Genomic DNA, 22,142 nt, shown 5'->3' on the forward strand with positions numbered 1-22,142 from the left:
CTGTAACCTTTGGATTTCCCATGTCTTTTTGGCTCTATGATAGTGGTCTCCAGGACAAATAGAGGGAGTAATCAAGCCAATGAGGGCTATCTGTTCTAAACATTTTTAGCTATGCATAAAGTTTAAATGTTGTAGAAAATATATCTGGTGGTTCGTTAGGGAACCACATATGTGATAGAAGACAATGTTCTAAGTGATAGCCAGCATGGTCTTATGAAATACAGATACTGTTCAATAAATCTCTATTTAAGAGGAAGTAAATAGAAACGTGGACAGATGGGTGGCTGTAGCTGTAGCGTATTTGGACCTCTTAAAGCATTTACACAATCCCTCACAAACAGCTCAAAGTAACTTAAGGTCTGTTGGCTTAGAAAACACAATATATAAAACTGGCTTAAAAGACATGTTGACATAAAAATAATATGCCCTAACCTGTTTTAAGCTAAATCTAATGGCTGCTTACTTCTTATCTATGGCAGAGGCCTCCCGCTATGTTTACAGCCTTGCTGCAAAAATCTTGTCCTGTGCTGCACCCCAGTTGAGTAGTAACTTTCCGTAGACTTAAATTAGTCGAAACCCTTCCATTGAACTGGGGCCTATTGATGTCTATGGCTGGTTACAGGGTAGGCGGCACAGGAAAAAATGTGTTCAGTAAGGCTGTAAACAAATTCTCTCAGTAGGGGTGCTTTGGGTGGTGTACCCCATGATATTCAATCCAAAATTGTTTATGAATGATACAGAGTTTGGAATTCAGAGTACTATCTTTTGTGTTTTAATACAGTCCAAGGAAGATATCTCTTAACATACAAGTTGATCTAGAAACATGCTGGGTGATTACGCAGCTACTTGAAGTTCAATGAAGGCAACTGTATAGTTATGAATGTGGAGTGGAATAAAATTGGGTGAATCAATGATAGAGAAGATTCTGAGTATACAACTAAATCATAAATACAATCAGCATATCTGTAGCTTTTAACGCTAACACTATACTGTGTTGAAATAAATAAAAGATGTATAAACAAAAACACATTGACAGTGACTTTGAAGTTAAAAGAGATTCTTGATCAATGACATTTTTCTGAAGAATGTGGTTTAAATTTTTTTGTTCTGTTATTGTTTTGCCTTTTATGTTATTTTTATTCTTAGTTATTGCTTTGTTTTTGTTTTGGATTATTCACACCTTTCATGCCAGTGCCTAGATTAAGAACTAGAATGACCGGCATTTGTCAACTCATTCAGGAATGCAGCACAGGCACATCATTTGTGGCATTTTCTGTATTTTTTTTAAATCCTCTTGGTACGTGATGGCATTTTTGTACTAAGATGCAATGTAAGAAAGCAACCTTTGGCAACTAAGCGAAGATCAGCTTTCATTGGTCTGCTCACAGATTAAACCATAGTCCTACACATCCATATATTTAACCAGGGCTGTATTTAGACATCATGCTTGTCCTAGGCCCACCTGAACAACAGCACTCTTCTGTACAAACTTTTCCCCCTCTGTCATGTGATTACTGTTGTCATAACTGCTGGCAGAGGCAACATGCTATTTGTTTGTTTATATTTCCAACTAAACTTTAGCTGTTCAGGCCAATAAAAATACAAGGGAGGGCTTGATTTTTTTGTTTTCTAAGCTATACAGAGCCTTGGAACTCATTCTAATATGGCCTGCAAACCCTTCAGTTCTCCTGGTAATTTTTGATCAAAATTTCCATAGTTGATCAGAAGAGGGAATCAAAATAAGGAAAACATTATCCTATAACTCTGCAGCTCTATAGTAAATACCTCCTTAATATGATAAAATAGCTGGGTCAGTTAATGGCTATATGTAGTTGACTACCATGATACGTAGACCAGTTGACTTTTGGGGGAGTGTATTAAAAGAAGGCTGATCATATCAGATGTCTATTTTCAGTTCAGTTGTTGTTATTCTCAAGAGATAAGACCAGCTTCTTTTGATTGTCTGCACTTTGCATAAACACACACATCTGGATGATATGAGTTTGTATATATAGGCACCAATTAGAAAACGCTCTTTCTCAGGTCAAATCTTCAATCTGCCATCTCATGTTTATGGGCACTATAAAATTGTTAAAGGTAAAAGGTGGAGTGGTGATGAAATGTATGTTTTTACTAACCTTTATCAAATATCTGATAGGTCACCTTGTCTACAGATGAACAAATATAGTAGATGTCTTTAAAATCTTCTTGCCATTAAAGTGATTGCCAAGTGCATGTACCTGGTTCCATCATTTCTCCTAAGTCATACAGTTTTCTTTGTGCAGTGTCTGTTCAGTACTATTATGCATTCAGTGCCAATTAAAAAAGATTTTCCATCATGCCAAAAATTATTCACAGAACAATGAAGGTTGGGTTTTGTCAATTGTTGTGCCATACAAAATGCAGTTGTCACAACTGACACTCAAATTGGTCCACCACTTGTGAATACTACATAGTGTATAATCAGGCTTAAAACATGTAATGAAATAAGCGTACAATTCTTCAGTGCTTTGGTTAACAGCCCACACATATCCAGGAGCCAGCCATGTGTAATTTTTTCCACAGTGTTTAACCTATCTGCTTTCTTCCCATTTAGCAATTGTGTTTAAGGTTCAGTGTTATGAACAGGATGTACCACTCTACCATTTAGACTGAACCCTAAATCATGGCTAAATCTGAGGCAGGGAAGTTACCCAATCCTCATTATCTCTTCTTTTGTCATTACAGACATCTCAACAGTGAGCATGCATTGGATGACAGGAGCACGGCTCAATGTCGAGTTCAAATGCAAGTTGTACAGCAATTAGAGTTACAGGTAAAACGCTGTCACCAATTTCAATGGCTTCATGTTTTCTAATTGAAATATAGTTCCTGTATGGCTTCTATTTAGAAGGCGTGTATCCTTTTATCTATCTATCTATCTATCTATCTATCTATCTATCTATCTATCTATCTATCTATCTCATTTGGGAATCTATTAGAAAATGGATGGCCAGGCATAGACCTTTATTTTAATCAGGTAATAATAAAATGTGCAATATGCTTAACCGAGAACAACCAGACAAGATAAACGGTTATGTTACAGTGTGGCAACCAACAGGAACCAAAAAGGCCTTCCAAAAAATATTATTACGCATGACAGTGGCTTTTTAAAACAAAAAACATTTACAGTACATGTGTTCACTTCCATCACAAATCCCCCAAAAACATAAATATGTAAGCGGAAAGGTGGTTGGTGACATACTCTTGTGCCCCAACTATGGACATTAAACTAGCTGAAAAAGGGCTTTGAAACAAGCCAACCACAGCTTTAATGTGAAGATTTTCATTCTCAAAGAGCCTCAGCAATCACAACAAAGACTCTACAGTCTTTCTAACAGCTTAGAAACACCTGCTGTGTGTTTACATTAGACGGCTGACAGGTTGCCAAGATCAGTTCTCATAGAAATAGTACGATTTCAGTGCCTGTTTTGTGAACTTTGAAAATTATTTTTAAAAAATAGTTCTAGATACAGAGATGAAAAGGGGCTTGTTTTGAGGTGCTTTAACTGCTTGTTCAGAATAGTTAATACTTGTGTCTATAGTGTGTCTATAGGTTCACTACAGGTTTGTGTACACCTGACCATCACACGTATGAACTTCTTGGACATCCAATTCCAGAACCATGAGCAGTATTATGTAGATGGCCCCTCCTTTAAAGGTTTACCAGCTTCAAGTCTTCTAGAAAGGCTTTCTACAAGATTGTGGAGTGTGTATGTGGGAAAGTGTGCCCGTTCCACCAACAGAGCATTTTTAGATGTTGGATGAGAAGACCTGGTGTTTAAGCTCATCCCAAAGATGCTCAGCAGGGTCTGAGGTCATGGCTCTGTGAAGACCACTTGAGTTCCTTCACACCAAACGTATGGTTTTAGTTTGTGCACAGTGGCACAGTAATGCTAGAACAGAAAATGGCCTTCCCCAAACTTGTGCTGCAAAGTTGGAAGCACACATTTGTCCTTCAATGATTTAGGGTTCACAGCACCCTTCACTGGAAACTCCAGAGCTCAGTAAATTGGAAGCATATCCACATACTGCTGTTAATTACAACCTGGCCACTTGACACCTCTGCCGAATTTCTATACATGATATAGAAAAAAAGGTTTTGGGGTTACTTTATTTAGCTGGTTGACAAAACCAACATTAAATAATTTGGATATTTATCTTATTATCGTCATCAAAAAGGATGAAGGGGCATTCAGTTTTATAAGAAAGTAAAGTTTTGTGTCCTTTTACTAATACATTGCTGAAAAAAGTAAATATTGGCTTACAGCAAGGGGCAAAATCTGTCAACAGTTCATAGTTTTTATTTTTTACTTTATTGACAAATGCCTTGGTTTTTGTCTCTTTCCTAATGACTGACCAGTGCTGGTTCAGGTAATGACCGAAACCTATTAACTCTGAGAGAGTCACTGGAAGTATGGATTGAGTCACCCCACCCCCTTTCAGTTACATCATCATCATTGACACAGGAAACGCATGAAGGAAAACTCCTGATAGATGAATGATGGAAGGCTAAATAAGCACATGCAAGTCCTTTTTTGAAAGTATTTTCAACATGTTTATGACTGGGTATATTTTTATAGGTTATTGTTCTGGAAGTTAATTTAGGACAAATATTCATGCACAAATTGCACTGATTTATGGCGACTGAGCGGAATTGATTCTTCACATATCTGACTATAGTCAACCGAAATCTGATTCCTTTGGACTATTACACTTTTTGGCTTGTCCATATGATAATATCATGTTATGAGAGACCATTCACCCCACCATCTTTCCCTGCAATAAGTGCTATGGTTCACCTATATGCCCTTTCCTTTGGCATGTTCTTAATGCATTCAGACATTGCAGGTACTGAAGGCCAGTGGCTGCATGGCCCACCAACCTCCTGTTTCTATAGGCATCCTCAACATGAGAAGTTGGCCTGTTTAAACTAGATGTGGGTCAAGGATGTGCTAAGATACTTAGACCTATATTTACTTTTTATAACACATACACTGGTATGCTATCATTTGCAAATGCTACTCTCTATCTATCTATCTATCTATCTATCTATCTATCTATCATGCAGTAAATGAGTGTTTGTACTTGGGCAGTAGTTGAATGAGAGATCCACAATTAGTCCTTTCACGGGGGCCCTTTCATGAGCCAGTGATCCTTAAGCAAGCCATAGAGTATACAATTTTCTTTCCTTTCACCACAGGTAGAAGGAAAGAAAATTGCTTGATTGTGTTCTGCTGTTGTGCACTATTCTGTTCTGCTGGCAGAGAGCCTTCAATGCCAGCAGAACACAATGATCACTGCTAGCAGCTATAGCTGCCGGCAGTAATTGCATGCAAAAAATCCCAACAGGCTGGTTAATCAATGGATCATCTTCAGCACATCCAGCCGGCCCACAGATGGATCGAATCTCAGCCAGTCCCAGTTGAACCAGCCAAAATTTGATCCATCTATGGTCATCTTTAATCTAAACATTTAAGACACTGTTTGTCAATCTTGTATGCAGTCTCTCTAACAAAATATTTTATAAGCCCTATATCCTAGATAGTTATAATTTTCTTTACCTAATAAATAATTCTATATGAGAGAAAAACAATAGTGATCAGATAATATTGAAACGGCAGAAAAAGCTCAAAATATCTACTTTCTATAGATCATTTTTTTGTAGTTAAGAAAGATTGTACAAGAGAATTTTGTTGACAAGTGAACATCCAGATCGGAATTGCCTGCTCCCCAAGACTAGTTCAGCTTATTTTTCCCACAAACATATTCAATATAGCAAAACTTTATAATTTCACGAGCAAAAAAAAAATATGGACTCAATTGATTGTTTCCTACTAAATTAATATTTGGGCATTTGGTCTCAAGAGCACCTTGGCAAAGGTGACCGATTAACCCGTTCCTTTTCATGCACTTGTGCTAATTTTAAATTACAGTATGCCTTCAGAAATGGCTGCTTTATATGCAAGGCAGCATTACGAAGATATATAGAGGGCCCTGGGCTAAATAGAGAAGATAATTACATTTGGAATTTTACAGAGTTTTAAAGTCATTTGCAGCTTCAAATAGTCACCAAGAAATATCTGCAAAAACAGACTTAAAGTTTCTGTTGTTGCTCTCTCTCTGTAAAAAAGCATATATCTTTTTAATTACATAACATTTTAATTCCTCTCTCAATTCGTCTTGTGTCATTTTGGCTCCTGCATGAATTCTGCTGGCCCTTGATTTCAGCCTTCCCTCCCATTGTAGTCTTCATTAACCCGCTATGGCCTAATTTATTTCCTGGTATCGTAGTGTGAAGCGTAAATTATCGAGTCTTGCAGAAACAATTACAGGGGGGAAGTTGGTGATGTGGTCATATAAAGGGGAACTAGCCACACACCAAGTAATTATGCACTTTTATTAAGATTTACAGCTGATAGTTTAGAGTGGTAATAATACATCAAACATTGTTTTCTACAGAAAATCTCAGTGCTTCCAATAGTTTTTTATTATTGTTATAAATGGTAATTTCCAATTATTTTATGGTAGGAGAAAGGGTCAATTTTATCAGAAAACCAATTCAAGCGAGGAATATATTTTTTTCTTCTTTATGTCTACAGTGGTGAGCAAATGTATGTGTGTACATCTCCTTTGCATTATGTTTAGATAAAATGCACACAAACATATAGATGAGTAGCTTATCAATAAAATCTGTTTAATGGATGATGTGAAGGAGTCCAGACTGGTCCCAGTCAAAAAGGTCAGAAGATATCAAATGAAAATGGTTGTTTTGTGAGGAAGGCACCTAATGGACAAATATGGAAGGGGTCAGAAAACTTGGCTATGATGGCAAATTGTTAATCAACAGTACAAAAATTAAAAACATAATATAATTGTGGGGTACAACAACCAGGGATGCACAAAGATGGCTATACAGTTCTACCTCCCCTTTCCAAAGTAAATGGCTAAAAATGTTTGCAGTAAGTGTGAGATCAATCAAGATCAATTGACTGTTGATCACTGGAAAACCTTCACGAACCTTCATGGTGGTAGACTATAGGCGTACATTAATGCCCATGCAGTATCCACAAACATAGATCATATTGGACACATGGACGAAACAGTAATGTCTAACGCCTTAAGTCTGAGACACTTTGGAAATTGATTTCAAGACATGCAGCAGCTGTATTGGGGTTAAAGGTGGTTCAACATCTCAACAGCTAATCTAGACATAGTACATGCACACACAGACAAAATAAATAATACATATGTATTATAAACTTGGCTTCCATATACCTCCTGACTTTTTTTTACTAAAAATAGACACATTAGGCCATACCTTAATCCATCTTAATACAGCAGTTCATCGACCAGGCTGGTCCAAGTTCTTTTGGGATTCTTAAGATTGTAAAAACTAAGATGTGGGATGGTTGTAAGATTTGCCTTTAAGATGTCAGTAGGATGTGAGATGTTTTTGCAAGCTTCCAGTAACCCTGGCTTTCCAAAACAAGTCAGTGAGTAGGGGGCTGTGTTATAGCTAGTAGTAATTAGTCCCATTCAACCAGACTTGCATCATATTGTTGAAGACTTTTAGCTGCTTAGTCAAGCAGTTTGTTCGGTTTTAATTGTGTGTCAGAAACAGACTCCAGCATCTATGTTTTCTCTCTCCAAACCTAAACACAGTGCTCACCTACCTGAGTATGGCACAACAGATCATCACAGCACTGGCAAACATTTTGAATCCACAACTTCTGGTTAACATGAATACACCCACCATGACAACATCTTCAGCCACATAATAAAAGCAGATCAGGGGCTTTACAGAAAATGATGCCTTTGGGTTGCCTGGCCTTTCTCAAGGTCTAGCCATAAAAAGTAACAGAGAGCCCAACTCATTCAAAATGAAAAACCATAACATACACTCAAAGAAGCACAGAAGTAAACCTGCCATGAAAGAAGCTGCAATTCTGAAAATGCTTGTTGAATGCCTGTCATCCTGAACCATTTTCTTCAGTTCTACTGGATTCTTTTCAAGGCAGCCTCCTATATCAGAAGTACCTGACACCATTTTTTTATCCTTGTAATAGTCACAGTTAATTTGGTAGAAATAGGAACGTTTTCAGCAATATATTACCAGTGGAGTTCCTGAAATGTTCATAAAAATAGCATGTCATTGCAATTGCCAGCAGCCCTGAAAATGTTGGCGTTGCAGATTACCTTTGTAAAAAAAAAAAAAAAAAAAAAATAAGTGCACATCTTTTTGCAGGTAAAAAAATGTGCATTTATAATTTTTTTACTAGGAGCCTGCAAAGCATTGCAATGCGAGGCTCCTACAGACTTGTCATTGTAGGCTGCCAGCTCATACCTTGTATGGGCAGGTAGTTATACAATGACAGAAAGCAGTAATAAACTACTTAGAGTGCTCATCCGCACCCTGGTGGTTAATTGAGAACTGCAAGTCAATAACCACAAAGGTTGTCGGTACTTGTGGTTCTCCCATTCACAGAACTCATAAATGAATGATACGGCCTCACATGGAAGATATTTTTTTGTGACAGTGGGTGCAGGGAGAGGATCCCTGGCTCATTGTCACAACGGTGGATTGGGGGGATGTGGGGGCTGCTGCAACAGTAACATGTTACACCCTTAATACAGGTGTAACATGTACTGTGTTACAAAAGGTGAATGATTCCACAGAAGTGAGGGTAAGCTCTTACAGTGAACAGTGTGCTGCTCATGGCAACCTGCACCCCAGCAGAACCTGTATTGTATTTAATCCCATCGAATGTTGATTACAAAAAAGAAATATACGTTTAAACATTTGATAAATCTTGTTTATTGCTATGTAACACCAAGAGAGACTACAAGAGTACTAAAGATATAAGAGGAGAAAATTCACTTTCCAGATGTCATTTTTCTTATACGGGTTTCTAGGTAAAACTGTGAATTAATTTTTATTAAAAAATTCCCCACCTACTTCTAAAAATCCCCCCCATGGATTAAGCACCAAGCTTTCCCTTTAAATTTTGTGTTCATGTTGTTTTTTTTACAAACTGCTCTTTTTTTTTTTTTACCACCAAAACATGAACTTTACATATCGCCTGTAGTGTCAGTACAACAGAATATCTGATTCGAGCAGGCATTGATATTATGTAATTGAACAAGAGCGAGCGGAGACAGCGTGTCACAGGCATTAGGCTGAGAATTATAAGTCATTCTATGCGCCCGACGTTCAGGCAGCTCTGCAGAAAAGAATACAAATAAAATGGTTGCAGCAATGATTACATTCGCATATCTTGTTAAGGGCAGATACTAATAGGGTTTAAATTGAAGTTTCAGGTGATGCGGTACACTTGGTTTCATCATCCTCCCCGTAGCAAGATTAATTATGTGCCTTTCAGGATAATTTCAGTGTTTTCACAGACGTTTCTAGAAATTCAAGCATCGGGCATATTGGAGGGGGTCAGTTGATGCAATTCTATCATTTATTATCACGTTGACATTTGACCGGTGGCCATGATTGATAGGCGTCATAACTGGGGGGTCCAAAGTCTGGCCAAAAAAATACAAAACAAATTTGGTACATCTTTGCCATTCATGCACATTTCCCTGTGTTTTGCCTGTTTGAATTTCCAGTAGTATAGAAAATAATTTGTTGAAAATCCATTGCACTCCTAATTTCCTGTAGTGAGCCGACAACACAGTGCCTCTGCGGCACTGAAATTCCATACAGTGTTGTCAGTCCTGCTGAAAGTATTAGCAGGTGTTCCACTTCAACTGGCTTGCAGCAAGCATTAGTGACATCTAAATAGAAGATTGTTATGTATTAATGAAAAACAGTCTTCCAACATTCCTGAATCGTAAAGTAAAATGTTTTCACTATGTTTTTTCCTTTAGTGCAAAGAGCAACAATAAGGACAACGTGTAGCATTCAGTATCAGTTAACCTGAATCCATCATATTTAGGTGTAAATTCTGAACTGTTGCCAAGTCTGTAGGCATTTAATGACCTTATGGACAAAACTCAAGGGTGGACCAAGGACTGATGTCACTAATTCAGTGTTCCCTGGAAAAGACAACAGAGTACATTTGACTCTATATTAATAAACGATAGTTGGTATTCTTTTTCTAAAGCATGCTATTTATTGTTTTTATTTTTCATAGCTTTCCAAAGACAAAGATCGCCTCCAAGCCATGATGACGCATTTACATGTGAAGTCAACAGAACCCAAAGCAAGCCCTCAACCTGTAAGTCACACTTCTTTTCCTGGTCAACTGAGAAATGTCTGCTACTGCCACATCTAGAAAATGGAACAGGACAATGGCTGAAAAAGTTTTTGTACGGTTTTGAAACGCAAGGAGACCCTCTCATAATCCTAATCTATAGGAAAGTGCATATATAATACACCATTGCAGCCAGTCTCTGCTCCCTTGTACAGCAAAAGCACCAGTAGAAACTTATGCATTCAACTGCATACTTTGGCCACAGACAGCTAGGTATCTGGCATTTTAGATGGTCATCAATAGGGGGCCCCATTTTTATTTCACGTACGGTTAACAGTTCATTGATATACATTTTGTAAACGTTAGCTTACCCTTTTCTGTGGGTTGCCACTGCTGACCTTTTTAAAAGGCCGGTTACATGACTGTGTCTGACTTCAATCATTTTTGTCACTGGCATGAACGTATATGCAGTAAGCAAAGTCACAACTAATCTGTATATTTCTGGTTCACTGACTGAGAATAAATCAATGTATTGAACACAGCAGCCTGGCAGTTAACATTTTTAGAAGATAGTTGGCAATGGCAGCCTCCTCTTATAACAAGTGCCTTTAGTTGTTGCCTCAGACATTTGATCTTAAATATTAAAGAAAAACCCAAGCCAAAAAGATTTTTTGGTGTAGGTAGAGTGAAGATGGGTAAATACATCTGCTTTTTCCAGTGGCACCAAAGTAATGATTGGCTATGCTTCCTGTTTCAGTGACAGCATTGTCATATGGGACAGAATGTGAGGGAAAAGCCATCCAAGAGGGACAGAATAGCAGTAAAACATCTGATTGGTGTCCTCCTTGGAGATTTCTCACCAGTTTTTGTCTCAGTGATGACACTTTCACCAGCACAGGAAGTGAGGGGAAATCTCCAAATTGGGAATACAGGCAACAGTACAAATCCAACAGAGAATCTTACTTTCCACGCTTCATCCAAAAGAAAAAAAACAGTTTAGGTTGAATTTACACTTTTTGAGCACTGTGCTGTAATCTTAGCAATCATCATTTACTACACACCACTGTCTTTACAGTGTTACAGTTTGGTAGTTATTGCAGCCCATTCAAAGGATTTTATAACTATCATAGCTAATGAAGGTAATAATAAAATAAATATTGGTCAATATTTACCATTTTTCCTTTGCCTCCCTTTGCATGGAAATCATGAAAGGGGGGGGGTCAAGTTGTCCAAAAAAATGTGTTTATTACTGTATGAAAGAATGTCCTGTGGTTGGATTGCTTGAAAAAAAAACTTAAAAATCTCATCTGTGCAGCCAACTTTACCAGCGATTGTCTTAGATAAGGTGACTTCTGTTTTGTAGTTTAGTAATCCTTTTAGGCCTGTTTCATTATTTTCTTCTTTTTTTCATTAAATAATATTCCTGTTGCCTGGGACCTCCCAGCAAATTTATTTTTAACTCCTCGATCGAATTCCGCCAGGCAGGTTAACATTATCTTCCTTCGTTGCTCCACACAGTGCTTCTTTATTATGAGCAACGAGCATGCATATTTTTGACTGAAAAATTAATAGCCTTGGAATTCATACACAGCAGGTTTTCTTTGGAGAAAAGTCTAATATTTCCGCACAGCGCTTTTCTAACCATTTATTTAGAGTCCAAAGCAAACCTTTGACAGCTCAAACGTCGTTACAAGCAAACATAAAGCTCACTGGTATGTAAACCGACAATAGGCAGCCTGTGTGAGGTTTTGCTATTGTCACATGCACAGATTGTTTGGATTAGCGTATGTAAATTTACTGTTGTGCCACCATTTGTGGAGTGAGGAAGAAAAAAATACATTTGTATATGAAAAGTGTCTTCACTTGGAAGCAATCAGCTTCAAACCCTTTAATGCAAATTTTTTTCAACTTTTTATTTTTTTTGAGTATACCATATTGTCTGGTCGCTGTCGACTCTTCTCAAAATGGTCTTTTGAGGTAGAAAAATAGAATATATTTTATATACTCTATCTGATAAATTTCAATTATTGGAGCACTGAGAAAGCCATAAAAATATGTGTGAAGTAGAAAGGTATTTTGGGAAGAATGCATTCACTATGTGTTTTAGTACTGAGGAGAAAAAAAATTAAACTCACGTTTGATTTCCAGCTAAAATTGCATTTGAGAAAATAAACTGTGTATCGTTTTCTATTTATTGAAGTATTGTATAGTAGAGTATAGTATAGAAGAGAATACTAGGGTGTTATGGGGGTTGTGGATGGGTATGGCAAGGTTTTATGGGGCTGTGGTAGGGTAGGCTATGGTGTCAATATATCGGGTTATGGTAAGGCTTGATAAGTTATCTAAATATTATGCTAATTAGGCTATGGTAGGACATGATAGGGTACTTAAATATTGGGTTGTGGTAGAGTATGATATAGTGTCTAGATATTGGGCTGTGGTAGGGCATGGTAAAGTGTCTAGTTATAGTGTTCTGGCAGGGAATTAGAGGTTAGATGTTAGGTGGTGGAGTATGGTAGAATGTAAAGGTATTGGGTTGTGGTAGAGTATGGTAGGATGTTATGGGGTTGTAGGGTACGGTATGTGGTTGAGTATAAATCAGTGTAAAGACATTGGGTTGTGGTAGGGTATGACAAGGTGTTATGGGGTTGTGGTAGAGTATGGTAGGATGTTATGGGGTTGTAGGGTACGGTATGTGGTTGAGTATAAATCAGTGTAAAGACATTGGGTTGTGGTAGGGTATGACAAGGTGTTATGGGGTTGTGGTGGAGTATGGTAGGATGTTATGGGGTTGTAGGGTACGGTATGTGGTTGAGTATAAATCAGTGTAAAGACATTGGGTTGTGGTAGGGTATGACAAGGTGTTATGGGGTTGTGGTGGAGTATGGTAGGATGTTATGGGGTTGTAGGGTACGGTATGTGGTTGAGTATAAATCAGTGTAAAGACATTGGGTTGTGGTAGGGTATGACAAGGTGTTATGGGGTTGTGGTGGAGTATGGTAGGATGTTATGGGGTTGTAGGGTACGGTATGTGGTTGAGTATAAATCAGTGTAAAGACATTGGGTTGTGGTAGGGTATGACAAGGTGTTATGGAGTTGTGATGGAGTATGGTAGGATGTCTAAATTGCGTGTTGTAAGGTATAGCAGAGAATCAAGACACTGGGTTGTGGTAGAGTTCGGTAGGTACTTATGAGGTTTTGGTAGACTTTCATGAAAAGTCTAGCTCTTAGGCTGTGGTAGGGTATAGTAGGGTGTCTAGATATTGGGCTTTAGTATACCTTTAGTAGGGTGTTTTGAATTTGTGGTAGGGTATGGTAGAGTGTTTTGAATTTGTGGTCGGATATGGTAGGGTGTTTTGAATTTGTAGTAGGATACGGTAGGGTGTTATAGTTTTGTGCTAGGTAGGTTAAAGCACTCTAGATATTAAGTTGTGATAAGGTATATGGGAGTGTCTAGATATATTGGGTTTTGGTAGTATATGGTAGTATTTAAAGTGTCCATAGTTTTCATGTTTGATGCTACACCAAATTCAACCAATCAGACTGACATGATACATTAATATCCTATGTTTGCCCAGCATAGAGTATTGATTATTGCTTTTCTATAATTATTTGCTCTGTTATCCTAGACTGACCTTTCTTACAGTCTGTAAAGTTCATGTGTTTGACCATGGCATACTGTCACTCTCAAACAATAATGTCTAGTTCCTTTATGGGTGTCAGTCCCCTATAATCTTGCCACAATACAAACAGTATAGGGCTGATAGTTGTACCATGAAAATTATTGTCGAAGAACAACATGCAAGTGTTTCACGAAGCAGTTTAGCTAGGAGCAAGAAAACTTGTTTATTTTTTTCGCTAGACAATACTTTATGGCTTACTACCATATTAGGTTTGAGGTGTCCATTAAAAATCAAGGATGTTTTAATTAGAAAAGTTGTCAAAAATATTTTGTATATTGTATGGATAATTACTTTTGAGTATTCCCAAACGTCACCCAGCTGTCATCCATGAAAAGGCAATATAATTTTTTCTAATGGCTGAACAGTAATTAAGTTTTTTTCTTTTTTTGCAGACAGTGCATTGATTCAGACTTGACCTAAAACATTTAAAATAACATTTTCAAATCAAATGCTTGGTTAAATATTCCATCCTGTGTATTTCTGTTCACTCTGGGGGAAAAGTAATTAAGTTTATTTAAGGAAAAAAAAAAGAAAAAACACTAAATATATATGATAAATAGAAATACGTTCAGGCAATTAAACATACCATAAAGCTGTGTTACAAAGTAGGCCTATAATGTAAAATGGTTGAATTATTCTATGTTTAGACTTTTCTCCAATATTTGCGTGCTTGGCGAAATGGTTATAGCTGAAAACATAATTGCACGCTTCCATTTATTTCTAGTAACATTAAATAAACAGTTAATCACTTTATTTTTGAGAATTATGGAATATGCATTTCAAGATGGAAACATAAGGAGGAATGTTTGCTTGGCTTATGATAAAATTCATAGATAGTTGTCTCCGCGTGGTTTTGGGTTAAGCCTAGTCGAGTACTATTTCAGTAATGGACTTCTTATGGTGTCAGTTATATTTAGGTAATTTAGTTCAAATGTATACTATACATAATACTACATTCTTTACATGCCTAAGGGTATGTACACACTTGTGTTGTTCGTGTGGTTTCAGAGCAGTGCAGTTATCATAATCTCCACCTTATTACATAGTCGTATATGCAGTTGTATTATTGCAATGTCTTTTAGCTGAGTTTGGCGGTTTCTCTTAGTAAATGGGGAAAGGGAGTTCAGAAAATCAGCACAACTGTGTACCTTGAGCTAAGGCTTTTCCTAAAAGAAAAAAGCTGTACTTGTTGGCTGGGTGAAAAAAAAGCAGATTTGGCAACGTCGGGGTGCTATTCTGTCTGGTGGATTCTCAGAACATTATCTGCAGTTTTCAGTAGTTATTAGACATTTACCTGTCTAAGTTGATTGGAGTTAAAGTTATATGGTCCAGAAGACGTGAAAAACAGAACCAGTCTACATTGTGTGCAGAACTTCCTACTGTGTTGATTTCTGGAAATTAGAAGAGTTCAGCCTAGTTTAGGACACTCTCCCTGTTCAATTTTCCCCATTTAAACAGTTAAAACATAGTTTAAAAATTGCTGTCTCTACATGTATTCTAACCTGCATAGTTTTCTTGCAATCCATCGCTGTTCACTTCTATGACATCACTGGCGCAGGCGTATAATGCCTCGTGTTCACGGTATGCACAAAGTGTCATTAGTCCCATAGCCGTGACTCTGTCATATATTCTCTGCGGCATTGCAATGAATTGCCATGAGATTACAGTCCCATTCACAAGTTCCTGAAGCACCCCATGTGACTTGCTACTAGGGGTGGACTGACAACTCATGGCGCCCCCGGGCAATAGGGGATCATGGGGCCCCTGTGTCCTTGCCCAAACTCAAAAAAGCCTATGAAAAAGGTACCAGGGACATCTCATGGGGCCCCCTACTCACCCCGGGCCCTTGGGCAGTGCTCGAGTTTCCAAATGGTCAGTCCGCCCCTGCTTGCTACATCACGTGGGGTGTAAACCTCTGCGTACAGAGCGGGATGTCAATATGCGAGATGCATTTGCCATAGCAATCTGGAATGAAAACTAGGCATGGTTAAACATTACTGCACATGCATGAGACTACAGCAGGGAATAACAGAAAGTAAACTGCACAACAGACCTGGAACATAGTAGCTAACATGGCACCGGCTGCTGCGGGGAAGCAAGTATTTAGACAAACCATGAAAACAAGTAAGAAAAAGGGGGAAATAATAATAAAGATTGGTATGTAAAGCTTTATCACACTGGTTTTATGAAGAAAGAGCATTTGAGGGGCAGAGTTTACTACCCCTTTAATTTAGATTTTATAATAATATGATTAAAGTGGGCAGTGTTTTTTCAGGTCAGGGGCATTAGTAAAGCACACATGAGAGAAATATGTAAGTTGCCACTGATGGCCTCTTCTGAAATCTGAGAGTTGACTGGTTCTGCCTAGCTTTTAGTCGCAGACCCAGGAAAAGCATTCAGGAAACAAATATCAAAACTGGTTCTCTGAATTTTGTTTAAAGGATGGACAAAAAATTAATCTGTGTAAGCTTTGCATCTGTATTAAACCAAATTTAGAGTTGGTAAGGAGGTCACATAAGAAAAATTGTCCGTGGGCTTCTATTATTACAACAAATGAGGCCAAGCACTGGGTATGGTTACTGTTACTGTGTTCTATAAGTCATTACTTCATATAAACTATCTTGAAACAAATGCACCCACAGTATTTAAACTATAGCCATGGCTGTCCAGCAGCAAAATAAAGCTGAACCATAAATTAATAGCTATCCAAATCTCTCCCATGATCCTTGGTTTGGTGAACATGTAGTTAGAGCTCCTGTGCAATTGATGGCTATTACGGAGTTGTTAGTAGGCCAGAAGTTTCCACCCTGCAAGCAAGGCTATGACTGAGACTATAAGAAGCCAGTAGAAACTTCATAGAAGCTTTTGCTGTGGCCTGATTTGACAGCAGAAAATTTCCTTTAAAATGATCATTTCCTGGCTTATCACTCCTTATAGCAGACTCCAATCTTCATTGATTAAAGAATTTCAGAGCAATTAAATCATCAATTCCTACCCTAAGTAGACTGGCGCTGCTAATAGCAAATCTTTGTGCCCTGCAGCATACAGTACCACACCACGATGGCAAATTTTGTAGATAGGGTCTCGTGTTCTGTTGTTACTCCATCCGTAAAGGGTTAAGTCCCATCTTTAAGTCAATATATAAACACATCCTCCTGGTCTCTGGCTACTATTTCCATGTAATACATTTAGAAAAAAACAAAAAGATACAATTATGTGTACTAAGCAGGACAGTTAATGGAAATCCATTTTGATTAGGGGTTTACATCACTGCCTGTTTATGAAAATTACTGATGACTCATTCATCATTTTAAGAAAGAGAAATTCTAGGCAGCAAGAAACAAAATGAAAGAAATTTGCCATATTGACTTGTTGTTCCTCAAATAGAAAAGAGAAAACAAAATATGGGGAAGGAGGATTTATCAGACAAGGTGCCAACAGAGCAAAATAAAATAGTTTTCAGTACTTCTCCCCTGTACATGCACGTTCCCCCAGGTTCTATTCCTTTAAAACTGCTGTAGGTACAGAAAGCTACTTGCTGATCTGCCATAAATCCAATGTGTTCCTAACTTCCTATTTGGGCTGACAAACACTGTAATTGCTGCATTGAAATCCAAAGCAGCTTAGTCAGCCCTGCCTGCTGAACTGCAAAACTTCACCTATCCCCACCCCTGCTCTGCTCCACTGCACATATATGTTGACTTATTTTCCAGCAAAACAGTGGTGCTGCCTTGACTTTCTAGATCCACATGCTATGGGTAGGAAAAAGGCTCTTGGAAGATGTAGTTCTGGGGACGTGCTTGCATCATTTTAATATGGCCCCCCAGTCGTTGCCCCTGCATGTTGGTCACAGAGAATAATAAAAGCTGTTTCTTTTTACAGGATAACAGTTAAAAGTAAAACATTTGCTGAGACATGCTTTTTAAACAGTGGACTTTATTAAAGCAGTAGTAAAGTCCGCTGCCATTTCTTCTTTTTAGGGGCTCCCAGGTAGGATATGCCATAGTATGCTAGTATGCACAGCATATTAGCACATTATGACAGAGTTACCTGTCACACCGAGCCCTCCAGCACTGCACTGTGGTCGATCATGGGGGTCCCAGGCACTTCAATCTTCTCTTCTTCAGCCAGTTGAATGGCCAGGCCGCGATAATGTTTCAGTGGCACAGATCAGATGTACGGCTCCGTGTACATGACAGCTGACAGGCAGGAGGAAGCATTTATAACAGAAGAGACCAGTAGAGTCCCTTTTGTCATAAATATCCTGTCTGTCAGCATTTTTTAAAAAAAAACAAAGTTTACTACCACTTTAAATGAATGCCAGCCAACTCACACAATATTGGTCTCTGTTGTGTATAGAGGTCAGGTCCTCTTTTTCACTATATTCTGGGACCTATCAGTGTCATGTAAGCCAGCAATGATCGAGAGAACGAAGTCTTCCTGTCCTGAAGAATAAATAAAGTGTGGGGGGGGGGGAAAGGAAATAAAACACTTCAGTAACAATTGACAAGGTCAGCATTTCATCAAACTGTCGTTTAAGCCTACAAATAGATGTGGACGATGAAGTACCCAATGCTTGCAGCTCCTTTTTTTTGTTCTCTCTTTCCTCACAGATTGCAGTCATGTTTAATTTGGAAACTGGGCTCCTTTGGCAAATTAGCAATTAGAACAATTTTGTGGGAATATGTATATGTGTCATTAGTTTTCCTGCACATTAATAGCAGGAGCAGGGGTCAGGCAGACATTTTTCCACTCCACTGCTGCTCCACTGTTGAGATTTGGCACTTTGTTTTGGAACAGGCTCAGCTGTAGCAATCCCCAGTCTTTTCCTCCAGGATCTGTCTTTTAATTAGTTTACCTCATAGCTATTATTACAAATATTGCTGCCTCCCATCTTAAAAATCAGATTACTGTTTCAGCAAAATATTTCGGCTACACCCTGCGCTGCCACTCGCTGACGTTCGGGGTCATTCATATGTGCTGCTTAATCAACAGATCCCCTAAATAAGCATCTCCTAATTAGAGTCCTTACAATACAATTTCAACTGGTAATTAGCCAAGATTGGCTGCTGTCTTCTGATAGTGGCGACCCAGCAGTGGGCGTGAATTTCTGTCATTTGTCAAGGCTGTTCTGATAGCCTTTTGTTCAGGCCTCTTTACAAATGCTAACACTTTTGTACCCCTTTTTCCTTTTTTTCTCCCTTAAAAGAAAGCCTACATTGAAAAAAATATGTAGGCTGCCACTGCAAGACCTTTCCTTTGGATAATGCTTGTTACCTGAATGTTATGATGATCCAAAGGCTTCAATATTGCAGAGTGACTGAGATGGAACAATAGCCACATCCTAGCTACAGGCTTGTTCTGGGTCAATGACTCAGAAAGTATTTATGTAAAAGATAAGCAACTGCTATTTTCTGATGGTTCGTAGTATATTTGTCAGTATAGCATTCTGATAATTTACTGTTTATATGGTCACTTGAGGGAAGGAGGACACATTGCTACAACTATGTATTGAAGACATGCAGAGGTGCTGGCACATATCTTGAGCAGCCTTCCAAAGCCTTCCAAAGCCTCCTGTCATGATCAAATCCAGGGTGCTTCGACAGGTGAGGTTCCAGCCCTTCCATGTAGTGCCAGAACGTCTTGATGTGCCCTACCCCACACATTTCAATTGGTTTATCACTATGACGGACAGCCTCACTGACTAGTAGGAATGTGCAGAAGGCTGGAAAGGACAACAAGTCTTGGCACTAGTACCAAAGCTTTGCCTGTTAGGACAGCCTGAAATTTGGACGTAAAAGGATTGTTTGGAAGACTGGTGCAGGTGTGTTAACCTGCATTTTATACTTCTATTGGTTTCCTGCTTTCATCTCAGTGACAGTAAATTTATGGCATTTCTCATTCCTTTGAGATTTATCAATTTCCCTCCTTCCCACAGACAAGACACTGTTCACAAGACTTGTGCAGAATTTTTAGTTAATCAACTTTTGGTAGGAAAAGCCATTCCATAAACAAAAGTTTTTAATGTAAAAAAAAAATTGCTTAATTACAAACAAAGCAGTGCCAATTAATATTGAAATGTACATTGTTGCAAGCAACCAGAGAGGAACCAGCATTCATTTCATAGCCAGCCCTGAAAAATGGCATCTAATTTGGTGCTATAGGCATCAAGCTTCATCCTTTACTTATGTCATAGGTGGAACTTCAGCAGGTGCAATTGCTTCTAGATCTGCAGCGCTGTCCGGATCTGCAGTATTCATCTGATGCCACTTTTGTAGTATTGCTGCGTCTGAGAAGAATAGCATATGTAAGGCTTTAGTTCAGATAAGAAAAGGCAACGGTGCTGGTACAGCTTGGTGTCATCACTATTCCTCCTCAACCATATTACTGTCCCTGGGAACCGTTGTGCTCTCTCTTCTTTCTAGGTAACTAATTTGCTGGGATTCATTTTATCCCACAAAAGTGCTCTGTGACAGGTACACTTTACTACTCTCCTACTCATTATGGATTAACGTGTACCTAAATCCAAAAACAAAAATGTAATATATTGCATGTTACTTGTACTTAAATGTGGTGGTTACATTTGTTTCCTTTTTTCAGATTATGAATTTTTTTAGGAAGCACAGAAAACAAAGTGTTGACCTTGCCAGAAATGCTTGTCACTTCCTGTAAGCTGATAGGATAGCATAAACCATGTTTATTTCTTTTGCGAATTAGTAGTCCCTTCAAGTCACTATGTTATGGAGATGAACAAAGGCAGACATGTTTGAGCCCTGGTTCACTCTGATGCGGTGTGGAATTCACAACGGTTTCTGTGCGATTTCCTCACCGCATCATATTCGCACCCTGTCCATACAAACTGCTGCGGGTGTGTATTTTAAGTTGACACCCCAAAATCATTTTTCAAAATGCGGTGTGATGTGCAAAATCAGATCACATGGGCGTGAACACTCATGCGATCTGATTCTGGTGCAGGCAAAAAAAGCGTCCTGCATTATTTGATGCGTTGCGATTTGAGTCGAACAAAATGTATGGCTCAAATTACACCACACAGAAATCGCATGTGATTTGCACAGGAATGCGATGCGGTTTCTATGCAAATCACGTGTGATGTGCCGCACCACATCAGTGTGAACCCAGGCTGAAGCCCAGCCTGTGTGAGAACAATGGCTGCTCCCATAGATACCATGAAATAGTGAGTGTAGACACAAATAGACAGAATATATTATTCGCAGCAATGCCAGAAAATGTAGCCATTTCTAATCACTACTTCTAATAACTGGTAAGCCACAATATATAAATATTTTATTTTTGGGTGTAGATACTTTTTAAGCTCTTATAGGGGCTGATTTGACCGTCTGACACTTTTCCCTCACAGCTAATGTGTCCCTTGTGGTAGCACATGTCACCATCCACAATAATGGGTGTGTCTTGTGGATGGGAACAGTGTCTGTGAACCTATGTGTCACTTGTCAATAAAAAATATGCATACTTAAGCCAGCCATAGATGGTTCAGATCTTGGCCAGTTAAGCAGGGCCCGTTCAAAATTCAATCTATGTATGGGCAGGATGATTGTACCCAAGTTAATCCATCGATCGACTTCGGTACAATCAGCATGTCGGATTTTACATGTAATTAGTGCTGGCGTCTATTATAGCCACTAGCAGTAAACACTGAGTTCCCTCCATGGGGACAGCTCCTCCTTCCCCCTGTTGGGAAAACACAACAGCTCCATGGAAGGGATTCCTTCCTCAATACTGATTGTGATGATGGAGTAATTGAGCTATTTTCTTTCCTGCAACCCATAGTTGCAGGAAAGAAAATTGCACCATCTATGGCCTGCCGTACACGACCGTGTGTTCCATGTAGAGCTGTTTTTGGTTTTCAGGTTGATATCTTTTGAGCTTGAAAGTCAGTGGCAGCATATAAACAGCCTTATTATCATCAAAAAAAAAAGTTTAAAGTGACCCTTCTTTCCAGATAATCAATGGTATTTGACCATCCTTGGCAACAATACAGAATTATATAAGCTTCAGACTATAACACCGGGTGAAATGTGTGAGACCCAGATGAAATTTGTACCAAGTGCACGTGCGTTTTTGTTCAGCCGGTTTGAAAAAAACGAACATCTGCATCCCATTTAATAAGGAGTAACATAGACGTTTCTATAATAAACTGTTAAAAGGCTGCATTACTTGCCTGTTCGCTGGGGAT

The 22,142-nt window shown here is 38.6% G+C and overlaps 1 protein-coding gene across 13 annotated transcripts in view; it reads left to right on the top strand.

Moving 5' to 3' along the window:
* FOXP1 (forkhead box P1) overlaps nt 1–22,142 on the top strand; it is a 1,001,617-nt gene that overhangs the window by 948,385 nt on the left and 31,090 nt on the right. For all 13 annotated transcript variants that reach the window (XM_089672250.1, XM_089672252.1, XM_089672255.1 and 10 more), the window contains 2 exons: nt 2,728–2,815; nt 10,185–10,268. In XM_089672250.1, the coding sequence (XP_089528376.1) occupies nt 2,728–2,815; nt 10,185–10,268 (172 nt within the window). The remainder of the gene's footprint in view (nt 1–2,727; nt 2,816–10,184; nt 10,269–22,142) is intronic.

This window comes from Staurois parvus, unplaced genomic scaffold (genome assembly GCF_062004578.1).
Source record: "Staurois parvus isolate SC_StPar_1 unplaced genomic scaffold, SC_StPar_1.0 ptg000124l, whole genome shotgun sequence".
Classification (NCBI taxonomy): Eukaryota; Metazoa; Chordata; class Amphibia; order Anura; family Ranidae; genus Staurois; species Staurois parvus.